The 25,245-nt window shown below is 45.4% G+C and overlaps 1 protein-coding gene across 4 annotated transcripts in view; it reads right to left on the minus strand.

Moving 5' to 3' along the window:
• Positions 1-1,562: 1,562 nt before the first annotated feature.
• Positions 1,563-25,245, minus strand: part of LOC115177513 (protein Aster-A) — a 37,769-nt gene continuing 14,086 nt past the window's right edge. For 3 of the 4 annotated variants that reach the window (XM_029738379.1, XM_029738356.1, XM_029738369.1), the window contains exons 2-20: positions 24,911-25,127; positions 21,676-21,696; positions 20,771-20,855; positions 20,527-20,630; positions 20,132-20,227; positions 15,439-15,519; positions 15,012-15,130; positions 14,483-14,780; positions 13,748-13,904; positions 12,651-12,797; positions 8,035-8,156; positions 7,563-7,705; positions 6,853-6,956; positions 5,837-6,055; positions 5,478-5,556; positions 5,008-5,019; positions 4,581-4,688; positions 4,157-4,277; positions 1,563-4,016 (exon numbers count right to left, since the gene is read on the minus strand). In XM_029738379.1, the coding sequence (XP_029594239.1) occupies positions 3,924-4,016; positions 4,157-4,277; positions 4,581-4,688; positions 5,008-5,019; positions 5,478-5,556; positions 5,837-6,055; positions 6,853-6,956; positions 7,563-7,705; positions 8,035-8,156; positions 12,651-12,797; positions 13,748-13,904; positions 14,483-14,780; positions 15,012-15,130; positions 15,439-15,519; positions 20,132-20,227; positions 20,527-20,630; positions 20,771-20,855; positions 21,676-21,696; positions 24,911-25,127 (2,326 nt within the window). In that variant the 3' untranslated portion in view covers positions 1,563-3,923. The remainder of the gene's footprint in view (positions 4,017-4,156; positions 4,278-4,580; positions 4,689-5,007; positions 5,020-5,477; positions 5,557-5,836; positions 6,056-6,852; positions 6,957-7,562; positions 7,706-8,034; positions 8,157-12,650; positions 12,798-13,747; positions 13,905-14,482; positions 14,781-15,011; positions 15,131-15,438; positions 15,520-20,131; positions 20,228-20,526; positions 20,631-20,770; positions 20,856-21,675; positions 21,697-24,910; positions 25,128-25,245) is intronic. The other variant, XM_029738362.1, reaches the window with a different exon arrangement.

The following is a 25,245-nucleotide window of genomic DNA, read 5'->3' on the forward strand; positions in this document are numbered from 1 at the left end:
TTCAAGATAATGAATTATTCAAAATTCCCTTTAAAAACCTTGAAGCTGATTTGGTCAGATTAGAGATCCTATTCACCTTTCACGGAACTTCTACATTCAATAGCGGAATATATGTTGGAAGAAAACAGGCTTAGAATAGGGAATAAATCAACTTCTGCTGTAATTTAAAATGTTCACTGAAGAGAGCTGATCCAGTGCACACTACTGTTGAAATGTTGCTTGCCGAAACGGTCAGCTTTATACCATAATACAATTGTCATGTGAGAACGGAGTAGGCTTTATGTCTGGTTTATAAAAGCAAAACAATTTCTACCTTGTCAGATTTTTATATTTGGGGAAATGTTTGTGGGAACTTTTCGCGTCTCTGACAAGAAAGACCCTCTTTCACACGCACACAGACAGACAGATAAAGACAGAGAGACAGACAGAGTGTAATAACAATCTGAAGAGCATAGGGGCAACTGAAGTGTGGGACAGAAATGGCCTGTTGTTCTGGCATGCAGTCACATGTTTGGCTGTCACTGAGCTGTGTCTAACCTCATGATAGAGTACCTGACTGGAAACTGGTGATGTGACATTTCCAGGGAACTGACAGGCTCACACAGTCAGGAGGATCAGATATCAGATAATGTAGTCTGTTGACTGTGGCGTTGACCATGACCGACTTCGGCTGTGGCCAAACACAAACTTTCCCTTATGACCTTTTAAAACCACTGGTATTAAATATTTAATTGACAGTTTCCAAATGTACTTTAACATAATGTACAAGGTGCCTGAGTGTGGCCTTACAGTTAAGGGCCCTATACTCTGCACATATACCTTCTCCCCCCCAGTCTAGCTTTGACTCGACCGATAGCTACGTTGACGAAAAATGTACTTTCTATGCCTGTTAGATATGTGGTTGTCCCACCTAGCTATCTTAAGACGAATGCACTAAGTTACTGTGGATAAGAGAGTCTGCTAAATGACAAACGTAAATTGTAAGTATCCTAGCGACTACCAGCCCTACATCGCATCTCCCTTCTCTGCGTCTCCTCTTAATTTCATACCGTCTCTGTAAATAAACAATAACACGAGAGTTCAAGTTGTCCTCTGACGCTCAGTGGGTACAGCATGGTGCTTGCAACGCCGGAACAGTGGGTTGGATTCCCGGGACCACTCGTCGGTATAACGAATGCACACATGACTAAGTTGCTTTGGGTAAAAGCATCTGCTAAATGCCAGATATTTTTCTGATATATTATCTAAAAGAGGGGAAGCGGTACAGGTGGGAGTCACCCAATGACCGCCCTTAAACATATAGGTATAGCAGGGCAGATCATTTCCTGTGACATTAATAGATGGGAACAGTGTCTCCTGCTCCTTGGTAATGATGTAGGCCAGTAGATCAACTGTGTTTGTAGGTCAATCGACAGTATCGATCTACATGGACTTTGTCTGAAGTCGCTGTTATTGGCAGACATCGAAATCAATGAAATGCTTTGCCTCAACAGGTCAAACCAACAGATCAGCTTGAATTTGGACACGCTGGGAAGTCAGAAAGATGACATAATTACACCGACTGTTTTTTAATACTTTTTTTAGTTCAACTTTATGAAAATGGTTGATGACACACACACACTTTAAAAAAATAAGACTCCGATGAGTTGCATATTTTAGAACTTTTCATTTCTCTCCAGGGCATTGTGTACAATCAAATCTTTTACAGTACATTTGCTCCACCGACCCCCCCCTTCCTCCCTGAACCTAATAAATATAGTACATCCTTTGATCACTCACTGTTTGGCCGTGCACAGCAAGGCTCACACACTTACACAGCTGACTTACTCAGTGCACAGGCAAGAGACGGAAGGAGTGGGGGGGGGCAGTACAACGAGGAAAGAGAGAGAGAGAGGAAGAGTGAAAAAGACAATAGGAGGGGGGATGAAAAGGAAAATCATTAGGAAAAGAGAAGATGGTTTTTGATAGACAGTGAGAGGGAATCAAGAGGGGGGGAGCAGAAAATAAAATGAGATGACCTTCCGACAAACAATAACAAACAAGATGGACTACAAAATAAAGATATAAAATGAAAAGGAATAACATATAAACATCCATTTGAACTCACAAACACAGTACTGCAATAGTTTCCCTTTATCCAGGCCTACAGTTCTGGTTGGTCCTTTTGAAGTCCAGCCCAGTTTACACTAGAAAGTCACTAGTTTATTGCATCTCTCTGTTTACCTGGTCTACAAAGGCTGCGTCCCAAAGGGCACATTATTTCCTATGTAGTGCACTACACTATAAAGGGAATGGGGTGCTATTTGGTACGCAGAGCCTGGTCTACAGAGTACAGTCAGTAACCCTGAAACACTTCAAGTCCGATCCAATAACACAATTAGAAGTTGACCAAGTGCGAAAAAAAACAAACAACAAAAAAAGTATCCGACATAAACTCATAATCATACTCATCTTAATAATACCAAATGTAACAGTGACGATGTAACATTGAGGATACTTCTTTCTAATACACTTATATCTCCGTCTTCTTGTCCAACTCCAGATCTTCGCTTGCTTGTCTCATTTTGCCCTAAACACACTTTAGTGATATACTACTTTTTACACATTCAAAAGTAGTATAAATCACCAAATATCATTATTGCTATGACCAGTAAATATAAAAGATTAACTTAATAGCTCTTTCTTGGTCCGTGCTGAAGTATTAACACAGAGCATATAGGAAAAAATAAATCCCTCGCGTTGAGAGCGGGACAGGACTTTTCGAAATCAAAGTCGTGCTAAATAAATACTGTAACGGTCTGGCGCGCACACTCATCATTCGCTCGCCTGCGATTCTCGAAACAACCCAGTCACCCTCAAAAAGACAGCTAACGATAAAAACGAGCTAGTAGACGATTTAGGAGTCTTTTTGTATTATTAACGTCTTAAAAAAAAAGTATTGTTTTGAAATGACTCTCCAATAGCAGATCAAGTCTAAGATGGAAGCTGCTGATCCCAGATGGAGAGAATGAGAGAGAGAGAGAACGAGAAAAGAAAAAAGTTAGAAACAGGAGACTTTCTGTAATCCATCAGAGCTTTCCCCTCTCTCGTCATGTGTCCCTCATTTCCAGAGGCTCAAGGGGGACTAAGCTGAGCGGACCCCTCACACCGAGGCACATAAGTCCCCTAGGCTGGCTTCAGCTGGGAACAGAGCCATAGCTGTTTATCAGGGCTGGGAAAGCTCCCAATTTCCCAAATGTCAGAGTCCATCCATTTTGAAACGCAAAGTTAATCTGGGTTGGCCCATTTTGAGAGCTGCAGTCGTTCCAAGTGAAGTCAGTCCATTATGAAATGCGCTGGACCCCAGTCTCTCCATTTGAAATGCATCAGCAGGGCTGCACATGTTGAAATGCAGTAGATCGTCCGTTTTCTTTTGAAAATGTCTCTTGGATTCTCAGGCAGGGGAGATGGTTCAGGGTGAGCAGCATGGTTGGTTGCATGTGAGGAGCGGATGGTACTATACAAACTGGCCAGCCTTTAGCCCTGACTGAGGGACATATGGTTGGCTCACCATGCTGTTATTGCTGTAGCCCTGAAGACATTCCCAGTCTAACTGTCTGGACGTGAGAGGTGGTGGTGACTATGGAAGGTGGAACTTTGCCATTGCAGGTTGAGGTGTGGGGAGTTATGGGTAGTGTAGTACCCCCCCCCCCAAAGGTCACTCACCACCCACCCCATTGCAGGTTGCTCAGACTGAGGCGTGGGGACCCCCCACCTCTCCCTGTCCGTTTTGAGTAGAGAAGCAGGAGCGGAGCTTGGGATCGGGTGATAGAGTGTCACTCTCCCTGATTGGCCCAGCTGGACCCTCCCCCTCTGGCCACCTCCCCCGTGGTCTATTCATACCCACCTGAGGGCTGGAGGCTGGAGGGAGGGAGGATCAGTGCTCAGTGAGAGACTGAAGTGGGGTTCGAGGGGGGATCCTGCTGGACTTCTGGAGTGACGACGCCTCGGTGGAGCTTTTCCAACGACTGTTTCATCTGAGGGAGAGCGAGAGAGGAGGAGGCTAATGTCATTACGACAGCCACGATGACTCATTCATGAATAACAGTGAAGCCGTTTGTAAGCCTTAGGGAACGCTTCGTAAATGATGCGTGCACATGCTTGGACACACACACACCTGGTCTAGTAGAGTGACTGAGGATTGGAGGATCTGTTGCCATTTGCCCAGCTGGGCCTGGTGGAACTGTCTCTGGAGCTGCAACACCTGGGCCCACTCTTCTGCAGACTGGGGTAGAGGACTGGATGGAGAGAAGAGAGGAGAAGAATGAAAAGAGAAAGAGAAAGAGAAAGCGAGAGAGAGAGAGAGAGGCGTTAGTTCACATGCTAAAAATGCATCTCTGGTAGTAAGTAATATCCAATGAAAGTGCTGGTTTGTTCTTGAGCAACGGAAGAGAACAAACCATAGAACAAAACAGTGGGAATCAGAGGTGCATTCGGTTCTAGTTTAAATCTAGTTCTCGATCAAAAGGAGAACAGGACAGTGTCCTCTGATGGGTAAGTAGTAATGGCTATAATATAAAGATGTTTCCTGGTTTGGTTACCTGTCAGACAGAGAGAAGGAGTGCCACGTCTCCAGCGTGTGCGCAGCTCTCTCCAGAGAACACAGCTTGTAAAACAAGAGCATGTTGAGGGCCACCAACACCACCAGACTAGAGGGGAGAGAGAGGAGAGGTGATAGAACAAACAGCATCGAAAGAAAGAGAGAGGGTAAATGTATTGACGTAAGTATGGGCCAAAAAACAGAGGGAGCGAGACTAGGTTATGAATAAAGGGACGACAGTCAGGAATATGAGAACTCGAGGAGGAATGGGGAAAAGTGGTGGCGCAACTCAAACTGTAACACGGCACAAAATGATTTTGGGACAACAAAGCATACTAGACCATCGAACGACAGCGCAGACTTCACAACACCGAACAGTCACTCAACGAGACAGACGATGTGACACCCAGTCTCTTATTATACGGTACCTGACACAGATCCTACGCACATGAAGCGATAGAGAGAGAGGCAGTGGGAGGCCGTCAGTAAACAGAGGACATATTCATTTCATTGAAACCCCCCCCCTTAAAAAACACTTTGACGACATGGACTACAGAAACAGAGAAACAAGCATTCAGACTCATTTGTACACTAGCACTCACAGTGGAACTCACATAATGTGGTGGTTACGGTAACGCTACAGGGATGAGAGGTCCCCAAAAAACACTTTCACAATCACTCACAAACGGTCCAATCCCAACTTGAGTTTAGTGTAGGTTATGTATTGATGTCAATGGGAGGATTGTGTGAAACGTGCGTATCTCAAGTATGGATTCATCCTAAAGCTCATATGCTGGACAAGATTAGGCCATTGATAATTCCTTTGGTATACTCCTACTAAGGGATAGGGGAATCGATCAGTGTTTCTTTTCACACACGCAGAGAGGTCAGAACTCACATGAAGCTGACTATGAGCAGTATGGTAGAGATGCTGTTGCCTCCGCCACGCGACCGCTCTCCGTGCTTGTACTGACCACCTGGTCAAAGGGAGAAACACATGACTTACTGCCTGAAGAGCCTGGATGCAGTTCCAAATCACACCAGCAGATGTCAGTGTATAAAGCAAAGCGGAGCACCAGTGGCATTTGACATTTAGTTGTATGAATCATCATAAACCTGGAGACAAATAAGTTCGATTGACACATTTGAGGTAATCGTTGAACTCTGCTTGACAATCTTTTATATGGGTCTTATTTATCAGGCAGAAGAAAAGTAACTGACGCATCTCCTGACGCCACCACGACCCTGTTGACTCACCCGCCTCTCTCCGCTCCTCTCCTATCCCTCGGTCCCCGCGCTCTCCACCTCCCGCGCCCCCTCCCTCTCTTTCCCGGTCCCCCAGGCGCCGGGAGCAGGTGCGTTTGCGTCGCCGCAGGGCCGGGGGTGTCTTGGCACAGTCTGCCCCCACCACATCCCCAGAGGTCACCACTGACACCTCAGACTGGAGCAGGGTCTCCAGCTTACACACCTCACTCTCTGATAGGGAGGGAGGGAGAGAGAGACAGAGAGAGGGAGGGAGGGAGGGAGAGAAACAGAGAGAGGGAGAGAGAGAGAGAAAGAGAGAAACGGAGAGAGGGAGAAAGAGAAACAGAGAGGGAGAAAGAGAAACAGAGAGAGGGAGAGAGAGAGAGAGAGACAGAGGGAGAGACAGAGGGAGAGACAGAGGGAGAGAGAGAGAGAGAGACAGAGGGAGAGACAGAGGGAGAGACGGAGGGAGAGACGGAGGGAGAGACGGAGGGAGAGACGGAGGGAGAGACGGAGGGAGAGACGGAGGGAGAGACGGAGGGAGAGACGGAGGGAGAGACGGAGGGAGAGACGGAGGGAGAGACGGAGGGAGAGACGGAGGGAGAGACGGAGGGAGAGACGGAGGGAGAGACGGAGGGAGAGACGGAGGGAGAGACGGAGGGAGAGACGGAGAGACAGAGGGAGAGACAGAGGGAGAGACAGAGGGAGAGACAGAGGGAGAGACAGAGGGAGAGACAGAGGGAGAGACAGAGGGAGAGACAGAGGGAGAGACAGAGGGAGAGACAGAGGGAGAGACAGAGGGAGAGACAGAGGGAGAGACAGAGGGAGAGACAGAGGGAGAGACAGAGGGAGAGACAGAGGGAGAGACAGAGGGAGAGACAGAGGGAGAGACAGAGGGAGAGACAGAGGGAGAGACGGAGGGAGAGACGGAGGGAGAGAAATAACCAGAAAGAGAGGTAAGCAATAAGAACACAGACACTGCTTCATCCCGAGTAGGAGAGTAAGACCACAATGTAAGTCAGTCTCACCCATGTGTCTGTAGTACTCCTCGATGCCGCTCCAGGTGTTCTTCTCGATGAGCGCCTTCACCAGGCTCCACGGCTGCTTCTTGTAGCAGATATCTGACGACACCCTGCAGACACACCACCAGCCACAACTCAGAGTCCATCACACTGTAACCAGTAACCCATTTCTGAAGCACTCTGTATCACTAGACATAATGCACGGTGCTGCACATACCTGGGATCCCCACAGAATTAAATAGAACATATTATATAACAGTATTATATGACATCTCTAAAGGGATCACGCGGTTCACCAACGACAGAAGCTAGAAACGTATCATAATGAACACCGAGCCGCCACTCAACTGACGGCGCCGACAGACATGGCCGTTCTGCTTCTAGCGTTTCACTGCGCCCGCAATAGCAATCTGCTAAATACGTTTATGTGACCGATCAATCCGATTTTGAGTCAAACCGCACCTCTTAGAACAGTTTAAAAAGGGCACTTCATCCATATCGGGTGTATTTTATGTGACGTAAGAACATAAGCTCGCGGGTTTCTAAGGCAGCGAGTTCACCTGAGACATACAACATTTAGTAGGTTAGCACACAAAAAAAAGTCGTTTCAAACAACTAAATGTTTCTATTGCCATTTGATCTGCACAGGCGACTCATACACAAACGATTAGTCAAAAGGCATTGTTCAGTGTGCTGGGTGGTGAAAGTAGGTATACCGGAGTCTGCTCTTGTTCTTGTTGATGGCGGTGAGGCAGTAGCGGTGCACGGTGTAGAAGTAGTCCTGGTAGGGGATGCCCGAGGTAATGACCTCCGAGTCCACCACGTAACACTCGCCCGGGGCACTGCTCTTATACAGCGTCTGGATGGAGCGAAGGGAAAGAAAGGTGTTAGCGAATGACCTACGGGGGTGTGTCTCAATCCTCAGAAGGCGAGTCAAGTCTTGTTCTCCAACTCAGTGGAGACTCCCAACTCCGACGTCTCCGTGCCGTGACCTAGAATACATTTTTTTTTTTTTTTTTGGTGAACCGGAATGAAAGGAACGCTATCAAACACGTCGAATACATATGTTTAATTAGGTTCCATTCATTACAATGAGCCTGTCGTCTGATTTAACGTGACACCAGCCTCCACTAATGTCGACCAAATGTTTTTTTTAAACTGTAATATCCAGCGTGCTGACTGACTGACCTGAGTTTCCACTACGGGGGCGGTCTTGGGGCCCAGGGGGTTGTTGATGGCGATGGTGTAACTCAGGATCCGACTGGTGTTCCCACTGCAGCTGTCCTGCTGCCACTCACGAACTGACAGGTCTGACGGAGGGACAGAGAGAGAGGACAAGGAAAAGAATGAGGGAGGGAGTGTGTGTGTGTGTGTGTGTGTGTGTGAGGGAGAGAGAAAGACAGTAAGTGAGAGAAATAGAGAGAAAGTAGGAGCGAGAGGACAGAATGAGAGGAAGACAGAGGGAGAAAAGCGAGAGGGACACAGCACCGCTTCACAGAGGGAAATGCACTAATTAAAGCCACACAATGTCCTCAAAAAGCTGGCAGGGGCACAAACCAGGGAGGCCATCAACCAACCAACTCCACGCCTCTATGGCAGCATCTAATAAACGACAACTTTAGGGAACTGTGCTAAGAACAACGAATATGCAGAGCCCTGTACTGCTTTTCTCAGAACATACAATAGCATATCCGGTGTTGAAGAAAAGAAGAGGAGAGCGACAGATGGAGGAAGGTTAACACAGCGTAAACAAACACCGCGGACTGCTCATTAGCGCTACAACACACTGGCCTATGTCCGAGGAGAGGGGAAGGAAGGGGGCGGAGACCCTGACCGCATCCCAAATGGCACCCTATTATTCATGTAGGGAACAGGCAAGGATGCCATTATTTGGGACAGCTCCAGTTTAAGCACTGGGAGGATAATAACAAATCATTCCATCCCCATACATGACAACAGCCATACTGCGTGGAGCAGCAGAGACGTCCTACAGATGAGCACCAGTGCATCAGGAGATAGTCGGTCGGGTGGAAGAGGCGGCAATGAGCGTCTCACGCAGTAACACTCCGAGGCCGCGTCCCAAGCGGCACCCCATTCCCTAAATAGCGCACTACGTTTGACCAGGGCTCCGGTCAAAATAAATGCACTATATACGGAATAGGGTGCCATCTCGGACGCAGCCCTAAAGCTTACTGTACAAGCCCTGGAGGAGTGGACTTTAGGAAGGGCCGATCAGTCACATGGAATGAACTAAGCATTTTGCATCCTATCGTGTTGTAGCCTATCTATGTTTCTAGGCAGACTATCACTAGTACTGGGAAACAGTGTGTACAGGAATGTACTCTCGGAACAATGTTTCTACCTAAAAAATTAAAGGAGATATTTGGAAAGGGAATGAAAATAGAATGAGCAGAAAGGGATCAAGAGGAAGAAAAACGAGAACGTTGCCAATGCCAACGCCAACCATGTGTAAGATCAACAAAGAGTGTGTGTGTGTGTGTGTGTGTGTGTGTGTGTGTGTGTGTGTGTGTGTGTGTGTGTGTGTGTGTGTGTGTGTGTGTGTGTGTGTGTGTGTGTGTGTGTGTCTCCGCGCATGTACAGTGGCTTGCGAAAGTATTCACCCCCTTGGCATTTTTCCTATTTTGTTGCCTTACAACCAGTAATTAAAAAAGATTGAGGGTTTGTATCATTTGATTTACACAACATGCCTACCACTTTGAAGACGTAAAATATTTATTGTTTGTTTGACGATAAAAAATAAAACCTGAGTGTGCATAACTATTCACCCCCCCAAAGTCAATACTGCAATTACAGCTGCAAGTCTCTTGGGGTATGTCTCTATAAGCTTGGCAGATCTAGCCACTGGGATTTTTGCCCATTCTTCAAAGCAAAACTGCTCCAGCTCCTTCAAGTTGGATGGGTTCTGCTGGTGTACAGCAATCTTTAAATCATCCTACAGATTCTCAATTGGATTGACGTCTGGGCTTTGACTAGGCCATTCCAAGACATTTAAATGTTTCCCCGTAAACCACCAGTGTTGTTTTAGCAGTATGCTTAGTGTCATTGTCCTGCTGGAAGGTGAACCGTTCCAGTCTCAAATCTCTGGAAGACAAACAGGTTTCCCTCAAGAATTTGCCTGTATTTAGCGGCATCCATCATTCCTTCAATTCTGACCAGTTTCCCAGTCCCTGCCGATGAAAAACATCCCCATAGCATGATGCTGCCACCACCATGCTTCACTGTGAGGATGGTGTTCTCGGGGTGATAAGAGGTGTTGGGTTTGCGCCAGACACAGCGTTTTCCTTGATAGCCAAAAAGCTCAATTTTAGTCTCATCTGACCCGAGTACCTTCTTCCATATGTTTGGGAGTCTCCCTATTGCCTTAAGGTGAACACCAAACGTGTTTGCTTTTTTTCCCCTTTAAGCAATGGCTTTTTCCGTCCACTCTTCCGTAAAGCCCAGTTCTGCAGAGTGTACGGCTTAAAGTGGTCCTATGGACAGCTCCTTCAGGGTCATCTTTGGTCTCTTCGTTGCCTCTGATTAATGCCCTCCTTGCCTGGTCCGTGAGTTTTGATGGGCGGCCCTCTCTTGGAAAGTTTGTTGTGGTGCCATATTCTTTCCATTTTGATATAATAGATTTAATGGTGCTCCGTGGGATGTTCAAAGTTTCTGATATTTTTTTATAACCCAACCCTGATCTGTACTTCACAACTTTGACCCTAACCTGTTTGGAGAACTCCTTGCTTAGTGGTGTTGCAGACTCTGGAGCCTTTCAGAACAGGTGTAAATATACTGAGATCATGTGACAGATCATGTGACACTAAGATTGCACACAGGTGGACTTTATTTGACAAATTATGTAACTTCTGAAGGTAATTGGTTGCACCAGGTCTTATTTAGGGGCTTCATAGCAAAGGGGGTGAATACAGTCGTATGAAAAAGTTTGGGCACCCATGACAATTTCCATGATTTCCATTTATAAATAATTGGGTGTTTGGATCAGCAATTTCATTTTGATCTATCAAATAACTGATGGACACAGTAATATTTCAGTAGTGAAATGAGGTTTATTGGATTAACAGAAAATGTGCAATATGCATCAAAACAAAATTAGACAGGTGCATAAATTTGGGCACCCCAATAGAAAAATCACATCAATATTTAGTAGAGCCTCCTTTTGCTAAAATAACAGACTCTAGATGCGTCCTATAGCCTCTAATGAGTGTCTGGATTCTGGATGAAGGTATTTTGGACCATTCCTCCTTACAAAACATCTCCAGTTCAGTTAGATTTGATGGTTGCCGAGCATGGACAGCCCGCTTCAAATCATCCCACAGATTCTCAATGATATTCAGGTCTGGGGACTGGGATGGCCATTCCAGAACATTGTACTTGTTCCTCTGCATAAATGCCTGGGTAGATTTTGAGCAGTGTTTTGGGTCGTTATCTTGTTAAAATATCCAGCCCCGGCCTTAACTTCAACTTTGTGACTGATTCTTCAACATTATTCCCAAGAATCTGCTGATTTTGAGTGGAATCCATGCGACCCTCAACTTTAACAAGATTCCCAGTACCGGCACTGGCCACACAGCCCCACAGCATGATGGAACCCCCACCGAATTTCACTGTGATTAGCAAGTGTTTTTCTTGGAACGCTGTGTTCTTTTGCCACCATGCATAACGTCCCTTGTTATGACCAAATAACTCAATCTTTGTTTCATCAGTCCAAAGCACCTTATTCCAAAATGAAGCTGGCTTGTCCAAATGTGCGTTTGCATTACCTCAAGCGACTCTGTTTGTGGCATGTGTGCAGAAAAGGCTTCTTTCGCATCACTCTCCCGTACAGCTTCTCCTTGTGCAAAGTGCGCTGAATTGTTGAACGATGCACAGTGACACCATCTGCAGCAAGATGATGTTGTATGTCTTTGGAGGTGGTCTGTGGGCTGTTTTTGACCGTTCTCACCATCCTTCGCCTTTGCCTCTCCGATATTTTACTTGGCCTGCCACTTCTGGCCTTAACAAGAACTGTGCCTGTGGTCTTCCATTTCCTCACTATGTTCCTCACAGTGGACACTGACAGCTTACATCTCTGCGATAGCTTTTTGGAGCCTTCTTCTAAACCATAATGTTGAACAATCTTTGTTTTCAGGTCATTGGAGAGTTGTTTTGAGGCCCCCATGTTGCCACTCTTCAGAGGAGAGTCAAAGAGTACAACGACTTGCAATTGGCCACCTTAAATACCTTTTCTCATGATTGGATGCACTTGTCTATGAAGTTCCAGGCTTAATGAGCTCACCAAACCAATTGTGTGTTCCAATTAATCAGTGCTAAGTAGTTACAGGTATTCAAATCAACAGAATGACAAGGGTGCCCAAATTTTTGCATAGCCTATTTTTCATATCTGATTTAATTTCATACAACTTAATATTGCTACACTAAAAATCCTTGTCTGGACAATACCCCAGTACTCTGCTTTTATTAGAAAATGAATGGCATGCCACTGTGATCATTTTCTGTGACGACAGAGTCAATTATTATGCAGCCTCAGAGGGGTGCCCAAACTTTTTCATACGACTGTATATATGCACGCACCACTTTTCCGTTTTGAATTTTTGGAAACAAGTTATTTTTTTAATTTCACTTCACTAATTTGGACTATTTTGTGTATGTCACATTACATGAAATCCAAATAAATTAAAATATGAAACAAAATATGAAAAATGCCAAGGGGGAAGAATACATTTGCAAGGCACTGTATGTGAAGAGCAGGTGTGCGAGTGTGTATACGTGTGCGCTGTACGGACCTGTGAAGTGCCGCTGGGAGAAGAGATGCTGGATGAAGTGTGTGTCTGCGGAGAAGAGCAGGTCGTGCAGCTTGTCCACGCTCATGCGCACCACCATGTTGATGTGCAGCCGGCCAGCCAGGTCCGCACACAACGACTCCACCTCGTCTGGACGGGGACAGAGTTACACATCAGTCACAACTATAGTAACGCACCAGTTAGCAGAGATACCACAGTTGAGATAAAGTCTAATCATCAGAATTTCTATGATAGATTTTTTTTATATCCCCCCAGGATTTATTGCAACTGCATTGACAAATGGGGCCTAGACAAGCTGGCTTGCCAATCAACTTCAAATCCAGTGTCAGATTAAATTGCTTTTCAAGTCAATTAAATAAAATATAAAAACGTCAGCGATAATGGGGAGGCTAATGTCCTTTTTGTTGAGGAGACACACAGTTTAACACAGTTCTGTTTGAGCAGAGGAGAACTGTAAAAGACTCCCCACTTTACAGGCCTCAAAGAAAATACATTGTGGTTGCTAACAGTACAGTTCAGACTTCTGTAACGTGAACGTTGCACTTTATCGGTCAAATCATAGTCACTAAAACATCATTTTTTCAGAAAATATATTGTTTTCTGCTCCTAGTACTCTGTCATCTGCTAAGTGAACGCTGACGTCTCGAGTTTCTCTTGAGTTTTGCCTTTAATGCAGCAAGTCACACAGTCTGTTCTCAGGAGAGTCCATGACTACAGTAATGTAGGTCCTACTAGACTAATGGTAGACTACTAGTATGGGATCAATAGGAAGGGAGTATTTGCAGTAGTTTCAACAGGCTTTCTCTTCTGAGAAAAAAGGATAGCTGAAAGCAGCAGAGTGGAAACCAATCGTTTTCGCCTGTCACGTTCTTTCAGATTCGTGGGAATGAAGGAAAGGAGATGAGGAGAGAAAACCACCTTACGGACTATTAGAATTTCACCTTTGTGAAGTGTCTACAATCCCATCTTTCCCTCTGAAATCTCCCACGTCTGCATCAGATTAAAATGTATTTTCTATGTTCGCCTAAACACAAATGTTTTTCCATGAAACTACTCTCCTGTGGGCTCCAGGAACTCACCCTCTTCCTGTGTGTCTGAGGAGTTGCTGGGGTCGGTGGGCAGCTCGTCGTCGTTGGTGAGCTGGTCCAATGAGGAGAGGTTTCCCAGGCTGGTGGCAGACGGGGGCATCATGTGATTGGCAGACTCCAACAGGCTGTCCCCGCCCTCCTCCACATACTAGGAAATGGCATGCGAGGGGAGAGAAAGGGGTAGTTAGTTACCACACGCCGTGAGGTCATTAAGGCAGAAACACACACAAACACAGCAATCCCAACACCCTCACATAACTGAGGAGCCTTGGAGGACTAGTACGACCTCAAAGCCTCTCTACTCTGCCCTGGTCAGACAACAACACTGGCTCTTTTAGGCACAGCATGGGCCACGTCCCAAATAACACCCCATTCCCTATATAGTGCACTACTTTTGACCAGGGCCATGGCATCCTATTCCCTGTAGTACACTATATAGGGAGGAGGGTGAAATTTGGAACACAACATTACATCCGAGACGGATGGCTGTTTAGAGCCAACAAGCGACTCTGATCTACTGGGGTATGACTGAGGTATATGTATCCTATCAAGATAAACCACGGAACAGTCATAATTATGAAACTCTCTCTAAAGTCAGTTCAAAGTTATACCCCCCCCCGCCTCCCGATGCCCTGGGTCATATTCACTTAAGACAACGTTTTGAAACATTTTACCCTAATGAATACGACCCTGTAGTTCCCTGGCATTAAATCAAATAAAACTCACGAAAGAGGCAGCAGCCGAGGCGGGGGCGGACAAGGAGGCGGTGTGTGTGGTGGAGGGCAGGGAGCTCTGGGAGCTGGGCGGGCTGGGGTCCGGGGGGTCGAGGGAGGGGCTGCCGGGGATGTCTACGGGCAGACAGGTAGTTGAGGAGGGGGGAGAGGAGCCCAGACCACCGCTGGCTAGGAGGGGGCCACTGGGGAACAAGGCTGCCATGGAGGGGGGCGAGCTGCCCAGAGAAGCTATGGCCCCCAAGGAGCTGAGGTCCAACAGGTCAGAGACAGAGACTGACTCTTCCACTGGCCTGAGTTGGGGGGGGGGGGGGGGGGGGGGGGGTACAGAGACAGAAAGAGAGAGAGATGAAGGGGACAGAAAAAGGGCAGTATAGGGGAAAGAGAGCGAAAATGAGAGAGAATGAAGGATGGGAAGACAGAGAGGAGAAAGAAACAACATGATTAACAATTCACAATCCCAGTAGTGGCTTTTAATTTAAGGGATCGATAATCCTGGGACATCAGCGAACATGTACACTCACAGTAGACCGTTAATGTGCTCGTCGGTGGGGGAGACATAGTCATCGTCTTCACTGGTGAGGCCCAGCTCAGTGCCGTAACACTGATGGACTATGTGCCACAGCTCCTTTGGGGACAGAGGCTGAGAGGAAACAGACATTAACCGTCTCAATGTCTCACTAACTTCTTGGACTTTCCTCTTGTAGGACATTAAAACGTCAATCAATAATTCAATCATTCAGTAACCGACAGTTTTGGTCAGTGTTATATGCGTTGCATTTTGTTATATTTCATCACTGAATAGTTATATTATCCAATAAACGACATAAATAATACTGTTTGCCCCCTCTCAGTATTTGGAAGTGCCTTCGTTCCGCCACGGTGATATACATGCCCAGTTAATGTCACACTGGCAGGAGTGCGAGAGCTGGAGGTGGGAGAGGTGGGTACCTTGTCCATCAGTGCGTTCTGCCACAGTCTGAAAATCATCATGTAGCTGCGGTCCCTCGCCCCGAAAGACGTGAAGAAGTGCTGGATGAAACGACAGAGAGAGAAAGAGAGCAAGCACAGAGGAAAACAAATTGAGTGAACGATGGAATGATGGCTAGTGGTCATTGCTATTGATTCAGCTTGTCAAAAACCATGACAGAAATAGTCTATTTTGCCATGATAAAAAAAATTGTTATTTGTCAAGCATCGGAAGCATCTAAACCAGTGTTTCTCAACTGGTTTTGCCTTGGGACCCAAATATGACAATTGAGTCACGACCCAATATTATGGAATGTTGATTATTACATTTTGTAATGTTGTATTGTAGCTGCCATTTTGGGCAGGTTTCACTTGCTAAATAGACTCTCTCAATTATGGTATTAAAAGAGAGTCATTACACAGCCATATTAACTGAGAAAACATTTACCAATTGAAGAGAATAAGCCATTTAAAATTAGACAACCAGTTCAGGAGAGGGGAGTAAGAAATGATCAGACTCAGAACCAGTCCAATAATGTTCATGAAAAGTAACACATACCAGTGTTTAAAATAGAATTAGGAATTCTTAATTATCAATTACAATGTCAATAGTTTCACAACCTTGACTTTTTTTTTTAAAGGTGTACATTTTTAACCAGATCACTAAAATGTAATATGAAAATCAGAATGAATTAACAATAATAATTAACATAGTGAACAATAACTCATTAACCTGTGGCCTATCAGTGGGAAAGCTGGGGGTGTTTCTTTAGTTTGAAAAGTTTATTATTGAAGTCTGGGGTGATGGTTGGCAAGGCAACTCGGAGGTCATGCTGGCTGTCCAGTTTTTTTCTGATTTTAGTTTGTTTTCAGCACTGCCATTGCAGAGAAGCCACTTTCACACTGATCGGTAGTGCTGAACGGTACCTTGATTCTGATTGCATGACAAGCGAGAGCAAGATACTCTCCCATTACGCTGCACCAGAACTGTGACAGTGTCATTTCCGGGAAGCGCATGCTCAATCCAAGATCAAATGACAGCTCCACCAGCAGATCCTCTCCGTTGCTTGGCAACGTGATGCTTCCCATCTCCACTCGATAGGGGTCCCTGTATCCAGTCGTCTTGTCTCCTGTTCTCCTCCGGGAAGTAGTTGCAAAACTTTCCCTGCAGCTTGACAAGATGCTATTTAATGGTGTCGCCGTGCGCTTTGTTGATCGGATTCTGAATCTTGAAATCAGCATTGGGAAACATGTCAACCCTCCCGTTAGAAACATGATTTGCCCAAACGGTAAGCTTCCTCTTGAAGGCATCCACTTTGTCCCTCTGTTCATAATCGATTGTGCCCCCTCCTTTGCATTGACACATTGAGAAAATTCAGATCAAAAATATCCACCAAGTAGGCAACCTGCGCGAGCATTTCCTCACAATCGGAAAGTTCGGGCAGAGGGGACTTGTTTACCAAAAGAAACGCAGCAATCTCTAATCGAAGCTCATAAAAACCACCCAACACTTTATACCTGGAAAGCCAGCGGACCTCTGCATGATACAGCACCTGATGGTGCTCCCTCCCCATATCCCTGCAGAAGGCCTGAAACACCTGCTTTTCCTAGAACTATTTTTGATATAGTTGACACGCTTGATCACATCCTGGAGAGTGGCGTGGAGCTCAGGCACCATGTCCTTCGCTGCCAATGCCTCCCTGTGTATTTAGCAGTGGTTCCACGTCGCACTCTGTGCTCTCTCCAGGATCCACTTTGCTACCCCGGAGTGCTTTCCCGACATGGCAGCTGCCCCATCAGTGGTCACACCGACGCACCCATCCCAGGCCAGTCCCACGGAGCCCAAGTGCATATCCATTGTGTTAAAGACAGGCTTTGCAGTGTTGGTGGTGGGCCAATAAGCACTTAAAAGGAACTGCTCCTCAAAGTTATTATCTCAGGCGTGTCTGACATAGACCATTAGAATTGCATGTTGAGCCAAATCTGTAGATTCAACAAGCTGCAGTGTGAAATGGCCATTTGGATGTCTGGCGTATTTTGCCCTCAGACATGTCCTGGATTCTCCTGTCATTGGATAGGGGTGTGGTTTTAACCTCTTCGCCATAGGGGGCAGTATTTTCACGGCCGGATGAAAAACGTATCCAAATTAAACGGCCTACTACTCGGGCCCAGAGTCAAATATTTGCATATTATTAGTAGATTTTGATAGAAAACACTGAAGTTTCTAAAACAGTTTCAACGATGTCTGTGAGTATACCAGAACTCATATGGCAGGCAAAAACCTGAGAAAAATCCAACCAAGAAGTGGGAAGTCTGAGAATTGTAGTCTTTCAGACCATTTTCTATTGAAACTCCAGTGTCTGTGGGGTCAACTTGCACTTCCTAAGGCTTCCACTAGATGTCAACAGTCTTTACAAAGTTGTTTGAGGCTTCTATGGTGAATTTTGACCGAATAACAGCCGGTTCAAGCAGTGTACTGTCTGAGGTCATGTAGTTACTTCATGCGCGTTCACGCATGGATAGCATTTTTTATTTTTATTCTGTAATAAATACGCTATTGTCCGGTTGGAATATTATCGATTGTTTATGTTAAAAACACCCTAAGGTTTGATTGGAAACAGCGTTTGACATGTTTCTACAAACGGTAATGGAACTTTTGAGCTTTTCGTCTATTGATTTGCGCCCCCGTCTCGTGCCTTTTGGAATAGTGTTCTGGACGCGCCAACAAAACGGAGGTATTTGGACATAAATGATGGACTTTATCAAACAAATTAACATTCTTGTGGAAGTGGGAGTCCTTCCGAGTGCATTCCGCCGAAGATCAGCAAAGGTAAGAAAATATTTATAACAGTAATTTAGAGTTTTGACGACGCCGTGGCTTGACGGCTAACTGTATAGCTTGCATTGATGGTTGAGCTATGCACTCAGAATATTGAACAATGTGCTTTCTCCGTAAAGTTATTTTGAAATCTGACACAGCGGTTGCATTAAGAGGTAGTAAATCTATAATTCTTTAAATAATTGTTCTATATTTTGTCAACGTTTATGATGAGTATTTCTGTACATGAATGTGCACATTGTGGTCATTCACCGGAAGTTTTGGGGGCTAATCATTTTCTGAACATCACGCGCCAATGTAAAATGCTGTTTTTGGATATAAATATGAACTTGATCGAACAAAACATACATGTATTGTGTAACATGATGTCCTAGGAGTGTCATCTGATGAAGATCGTCAAAGGTTAGTGCTTCATTTTAGCTGGATTTGGGGTTTTTGTGACACATCTCCTTGCTAGGAAAATGGCTGTGTGGCTTTTCTTGTTTAGGTGGTGTTCTAACATAATCTAATGTTTTGCTTTCGCTGTAAAGCCTTTTTGAAATCGGACACCGTGTTTGGATTCAGGAGAAGTGTATCTTTAAAAATGGTGCAAAATAGTGATATGTTTGAGAAATTGAAATTATTCGATTTTTGATGTTTTGAATTTCGCTCCCTGCTGTTCCATTGGCTGTTGGCTAGGCGTTCTGCTGGCGGAACGAGGTTTCGCTAGCGGAACGCCTAGATGTAAGAAGGTAAGTTGGTTGGCGGCAAACTCTCCCAAGATTTCGGTGCACATATCAATCGCAGCAGGGAGTATGAGATCCTTTGCGCTGGTGTGGGATTTTTGCACTTAGCAATGCGCTGGGCCACAAGGTATGATGCGAAGTGCCTTTTCTTGTACCGTGCATACGTTCTTCAATTAATCTTGTGAGGCCTCCAGATATTGACATTTCCTTTAAAAAAAAGTCAGCTGTCTTATCTTTAACTCTTGGATGCTTGATGTCCAGATCCCTTTTCATTTTGGAGGGATTTCATGCTCTCATTAGCTAATAGCTCGTTGCATAGGACGCACTGCGGTCTACACTCACCCTGCCCGTCTTATATGTAAAACCATATTTGATGAAGTCGGAGGTGGTATTTTCTCTTGTTGACCGGGACCGGGTTGTCTGCCTTGGTGTTCATATGGGAAGCAGCAATGGATGAAGAGGGAGCTGCACGTTTTAAAAACTTGTCCATGATTTTACTCTGATGGCTAGCCGACAGTTAACTATGCACATGTGCAAGGCCTGCAGAACACACCTGCATAGTTAGCCGTCAATCAAGCTAGCTGTCAGAAGATCTGTATTATCTAAGTGGACGTGTCACATTTAAAACAAAACAATGCTGCAGAATGACATTTTTATTGGATCTCTGTGTGTGTGTGTCGAGAAATCTGTCATTTCATTGGATCAGTGTGTGTGTGTGTGTGTGTGTGTGTGTGTGTGGGGGGGGGGGGGGGGGGGGGAACGTTATTGGATTGGTGAGTGAGTGCAGGGCAAAAAACCTCCAAGTCCGAACGTAGCTAGCCATTTCACCACTGCGGACACACTGCACGTGTAAAGTCAGCAACAGTAAGCGCTGCAGCGGTATCCTTTCAAAATAAACCTCCCGCGACCCTCCCCCCACACCCCCCAGTTGACAATCACTGAGCTAAACAATACGTATACTGTCTACAAGAATCTATAATAAAAAGTGATTTTTCTTTACATATCATTGATGCACCTGTTAACTACTGTTCTTCCACTACTCTGAACTCTGAACTTATTCCACTACTCTCATAGTAGGCTATGTGACTGAATATCGAGCCCCTTGGCTCACCTTGTCGTGGTCGGTGCTGATCTGAATGGCGTTGGGGATGACCTTGGCAGTCTTCTCCTTGGTCAGGGTGGTCACATCTTTCAGCAGGATTGTGATCTGAACAGAACAGGAGGGTTAGTGTGTGTGTGTGTGTGTGTGTGTGTGTGTGTGAGGGTTGGTTCTTCAACAAGGAAAATTCTCCCTCACAAACAACCCCCCCCCCCCCAGACACAGGATTAAGGCTATTTAAAGCTCAGATGTTAGGTTTAGGGTTACAATTAGGGTTAGGGTAAGTGGTTAGGTTTAGGAGTTGGGTTTGGGGTTAAGGTTAGGGAAAATAGGATTTTTATTGGAAATCAAATTTATGTCCCGACGAGGACAGAAGAACAAAAAGTGTGCGTGCGTCTATAACTTACAGTGGTTTCCCAGCGGAAGATATTGCTATAGAAGCAGAGCCAGTTCTCTGACAGATAGAGTCTCCCCTGGAGTAGAATGTCTTTCTGCAGCGCACATGAGTAGTCTGGGGAGGAGAGGAAGAGGAGGTTGGAGGAGAGACATCAGGCTGACAAAGCAACAGCATCAGCCCTTCACTTCCACAGTGTCAGCACAGAGATGCAAACTCGCACAAAGTACGTCTTTGTGAGCGTGCGCGTCACTCACCCACTATGAGGCGTTCCGTGTCTGGCAGCTTCTTGAAGAGTTTACGGAAATCCTCGTTGCGCTGTTTATAAGTTGGACTGAGAACCTGAGAGAGAAAGATTACTTTGTTGCTCTTCTATGCTTTATCAAATATAATCTTGCAGAACCAGTCGTGTCTATGAATATTGTATATACATCGAGTTCCAAAAGTATTTGGACAGTGACAATGTTGTTTTGGCTCTGTACTCAAGCACTTTGGATTTGAAATGATACAATGACTGAGGTTAAAGTGCAGACTGTCAGCTTTCATTTGTGGGTATTTTCATGCATATCAGGTGCGGTTTAGAAATTACAGCACTTTTTGTACATCGTTCCCCCCCATTTTAGGGAACCAAAAGTATTTGGACTAATATGTGTATTAAAGTAGTCAAAAGTGTAGTATTTGTTCCCATATTCCTAGCATGCAATGACTACATCAAGCTTGTGACTCCCAACAAGACTCTGCTGATAGTCTGCACTTTAACCTCATAGTCATTGTATAATTTCAAAATTATATGAGCCAAAACAACAACAAAAATGTGTCACTGTCCAAATACCTTTGGACCCCACTGTACATCTGGCATGTGAGGTTACATCAGATACTATGTCCCTGAGGTAAAAGCGACAGGCTGAGTAGGTAAATGAGAACACTAAGGTGAATGAACAGTTCAATCAGCTAAAGCTCAAAGCTTAGTGAAATGGTTAAATGAGGGGGGGCGGCAATTTAACAGACACCGTTTTCGGCATCGATTGGTGCCATTTCACTGTTAAGTGCTATTTCATACTGTACTGTGCACTCCAACCAGGAAACACTGTAGCTACCATCAGCAGAATAAAGTGCACCGGAGTGAGACCCTAATGAACAGTTCCTTGAAGTGTATACTTACATTGTACCAGCTTTGCATTTTCTGCAAGGGAAAGAAAGAACAGCGGATAATCAGTGACGAACAGCATCCAAAAGGTTTCTCCATCATTAAACAGTATATGTAGAGTCTTATCTATTTTGACATTCATGTAGTTGGGGAATAGGTTAAAAGGGACACTGCGGAAAAATGAGCTATTAGGCCTGTATGGCGTTCCTTGATGTTCTGGTCATTTATCAAGCTTGCTGTGTGTGTTTCTATCATCTCTGACTGTCCTGCGTGTTAAGGTCTAATGCAGACGTTTTTATCTTAATATTAAATAATTTGTGTAAAAATGAAGTACCTTACTGTGATTTTTTTTTTAACCATTTTGATTAAAAACAAAGAAAAATTGCTTCTTAGCAAAGAACAATTCCTTAAGCAAGAATTTTGCTAAGACTGTCTAGGAGTGGGGAGGGATAAACTGAAAACGAACTGTTATTGTTAGAGAGGTTTGGAACTCCATCCCAGCAAAACAGGTTGAAATGCCAGATGGTCTTTTCAAACAGCTCTTACACTAAAAATGGCATCCTCATCATTTTCTAAATTTCACAATATTTTTCCAAACTCATGTGGAAATATACTGCTCAAAAAAATAAAGGGAACACTTAATTAAACAACACAATGTATTTCCAAGTCAATCACACTTCTGTGAAATCAAACTGTCCACTTAGGAAGCAACACTGATTGACAATAAATTTCACATGCTGTTGTGCAAATGGAATAGACAACAGGTGGAAATTATAGGCAATAAGCAAGACACCCCCAATAAAGGAGTGGTTCTGCAGGTGGAAACCACAGACCACTTCTCAGTTCCTATGCTTCCTGGCTGATGTTTTGGTCACTTTTGAATGCTGGCGGTGCTTTCACTCTAGTGGTAGCATGAGACGGAGTCTACAACCCACACAAGTGGCTCAGGTAGTGCAGCTCATCCAGGATGGCACATCAATGCGAGCTGTGGCAAGAAGGTTTGCTGTGTCTGTCAGCATAGTGTCCAGAGCATGGAGGCGCTACCAGGAGACAGGTCAGTACATCAGGAGACGTGGAGGAGGCCGTAGGAGGGCAACAACCCAGCAGCAGGACCGCTACCTCCGCCTTTGTGCAAGGAAGAGCAGGAGGAGCACTGCCAGAGCCCTGCAAAATGACCTCCAGCAGGCCACAAATGTGCATGTGTCTGCTCAAACGTTCAGAAACAGACTCCATGAGGGTGGTATGAGGGCCCGACGTCCACAGGTGGGGCTTGCGCTTATAGCCCAACACCGTGCAGAACGTTTGGCATTTGCCAGAGAACACCAAGATTGGCAAATTCGGTACTGGCGCCCTGTGCTCTTCACAGATGAAAGCAGGTTCACACTGAGCACATGTGACAGACGTGACAGTCTGGAGATGCCGTGGAGAACGTTCTGCTGCCTGCAACATCCTCCAGCATGACCGGTTTGGCGGTGGGTCAGTCATGGTGTGGGGTGGCATTTCTTTGGGAGGCCGCACAGCCCTCCATGTGCTCGCCAGAGGTAGCCTGGCTGCCATTAGGTACCGAGATGAGATCCTCAGACCCCTTGTGAGACCATATGCTGGTGCGGTTGGCCCTGGGTTCCTCTTAATGCAAGACAATGCTAGACCTCATGTGGCTGGAGTGTGTCAGCAGTTCCTGCAAGAGGAAGGCATTGATGCTATGGACTGGCCCGCCCATTCCCCAGACCTGAATCCAATTGAGCACATCTGGGACATCATGTCTCGCTCCATCCACCAACGCCACATTGCACCACAGACTGTCCAGGAGTTGGCGGATGCTTTAGTCCAGGTCTGGGAGGAGATCCCTCAGGAGACCATCCGCCACCTCATCAGGAGCATGCCCAGGCGTTGTAGGGAGGTCATACAGGCACGTGGAGGCCACACACACCACTGAGCCTCATTTTGACTTGTTTTAAGGACATTACATCAAAGTTGGATCAGCCTGTAGTGTGGTTTTCCACTTTCATTTTGAGTGTGACTCCAAATCCAGACCTCCATGGGTTGATAAATTAGATTTCCATTGATTATTTTTGTGTGATTTTGTTGTCAGCACATTCAACTATGTAAAGAAAAAAGTATTTAATAACATTATTTCTTTCATTCGGATCTAGGATGTGTTGTTTAAGTGTTCCCTTTATTTTTTTGAGCAGTGTATATATAAAAACTCAGGAAAATCATATTTTTGACTGCACTGGGCCTTGAACATTTGTCAATGCATGAATCATGGGCTAAAAGCCAATCTGCCCACAGTCAATCTATTCCAATGCCATTTAACACTGTGGCCGTGACTAAAATGTAGAAGTCAAAGTACACGACAGATCTCCTCTGCAAAAAGGTCAAAATTAATGACAGATTTCTTGAGTTATCGTAGATTAATTCTGACTATTTTGAGGAAATGTATACTGGCTACGGTGTGTCAAAATGGACAAAGTACTATTGCGGCTTTTTTCTAGTTTTTCCAGCTAATGTCTTTTAAGGGAGTGTGCGAGCACACTCTTTCGGTTAGCTGTGTTCAGCTAGGCGACAGCCGAACTGAAGCATGCTGATGCCATTACTTAAACTCCATACTAATCGTACCACATACTATTTAGAACGTACTGTTTAGTAAAAACAAATGCAGTAAGCAACAAATATCAGCATACTAGGCATCCTACGGATAATGTATCTAATGGCAATTGCGTTTATTCCCTTCATTCATACATTTTGGTACAGCGCATCCCATCAGCTGATTATCAGCTGTTGTCAGACACACGTGGGTCTCGAAAGAATATTCTCTTCCTCAATAGTGTTCAGCGACTTCTACTAGATTAAATTCCCGAAATGAGTATGACATCCTGACATTTAAAGCACTACAATTCACATACTATAAAAGTGACTTTTCTCACCTTCCCAAAATGGCTACTATTTACAAAGCAAATTTGGGTATTCGGACACGGCCAATGACTACCGACTCCGTGGCTGTGTCGTCATGTCTGTCCTTATCTCTAAGCAGGGCTGTGTTCAGCAGGACACAACGTTGTGGAACGTTCAGATAGAAATATAGTATAGAAATACACAAATGCCTCTGACGTGTAGACAAAGGAATCCCGTCAGCTCTATTCATGACATTTCTGTCTGCAACGCTCCACCTCCTTTTCCTACTGAATATGGCCCCGGTATACTGTTGACATAACAAAATGAGAGTGGCATTAGACGGGGTCACCCTTACCTTGGCGTTGCGGCTGAAATGGCGTGAGGCGACGGGGTATGCGGAAGCGGCGGCGGAGGGCAGGGGGCTGTCCGAACCCCTCCTTTCCCCGCTGCGCTCCCCCGGGCCACCCTCCACGTCGCTGGTCCTGCTTCCACCCCCACCACTACCCCCCAGCACCCGGCGGCGCAGAGAGGGGGAGCTGCCAGGGGTGCTGCGCGGAGAGTTACTGGCGGTACTGAAGAGAGAGACAGAAGAGGAGAGATTAGTGGTAGGCTAAGGGAAAGAGTATGGACATACATATTCATGTCATCATCAAGATGTCACGGTGGCCAAGGATGTAAGTAGTTAAGCCT

Source organism: Salmo trutta, chromosome 3, assembly GCF_901001165.1.
Source record: "Salmo trutta chromosome 3, fSalTru1.1, whole genome shotgun sequence".
Classification (NCBI taxonomy): domain Eukaryota; kingdom Metazoa; phylum Chordata; class Actinopteri; order Salmoniformes; family Salmonidae; genus Salmo; species Salmo trutta.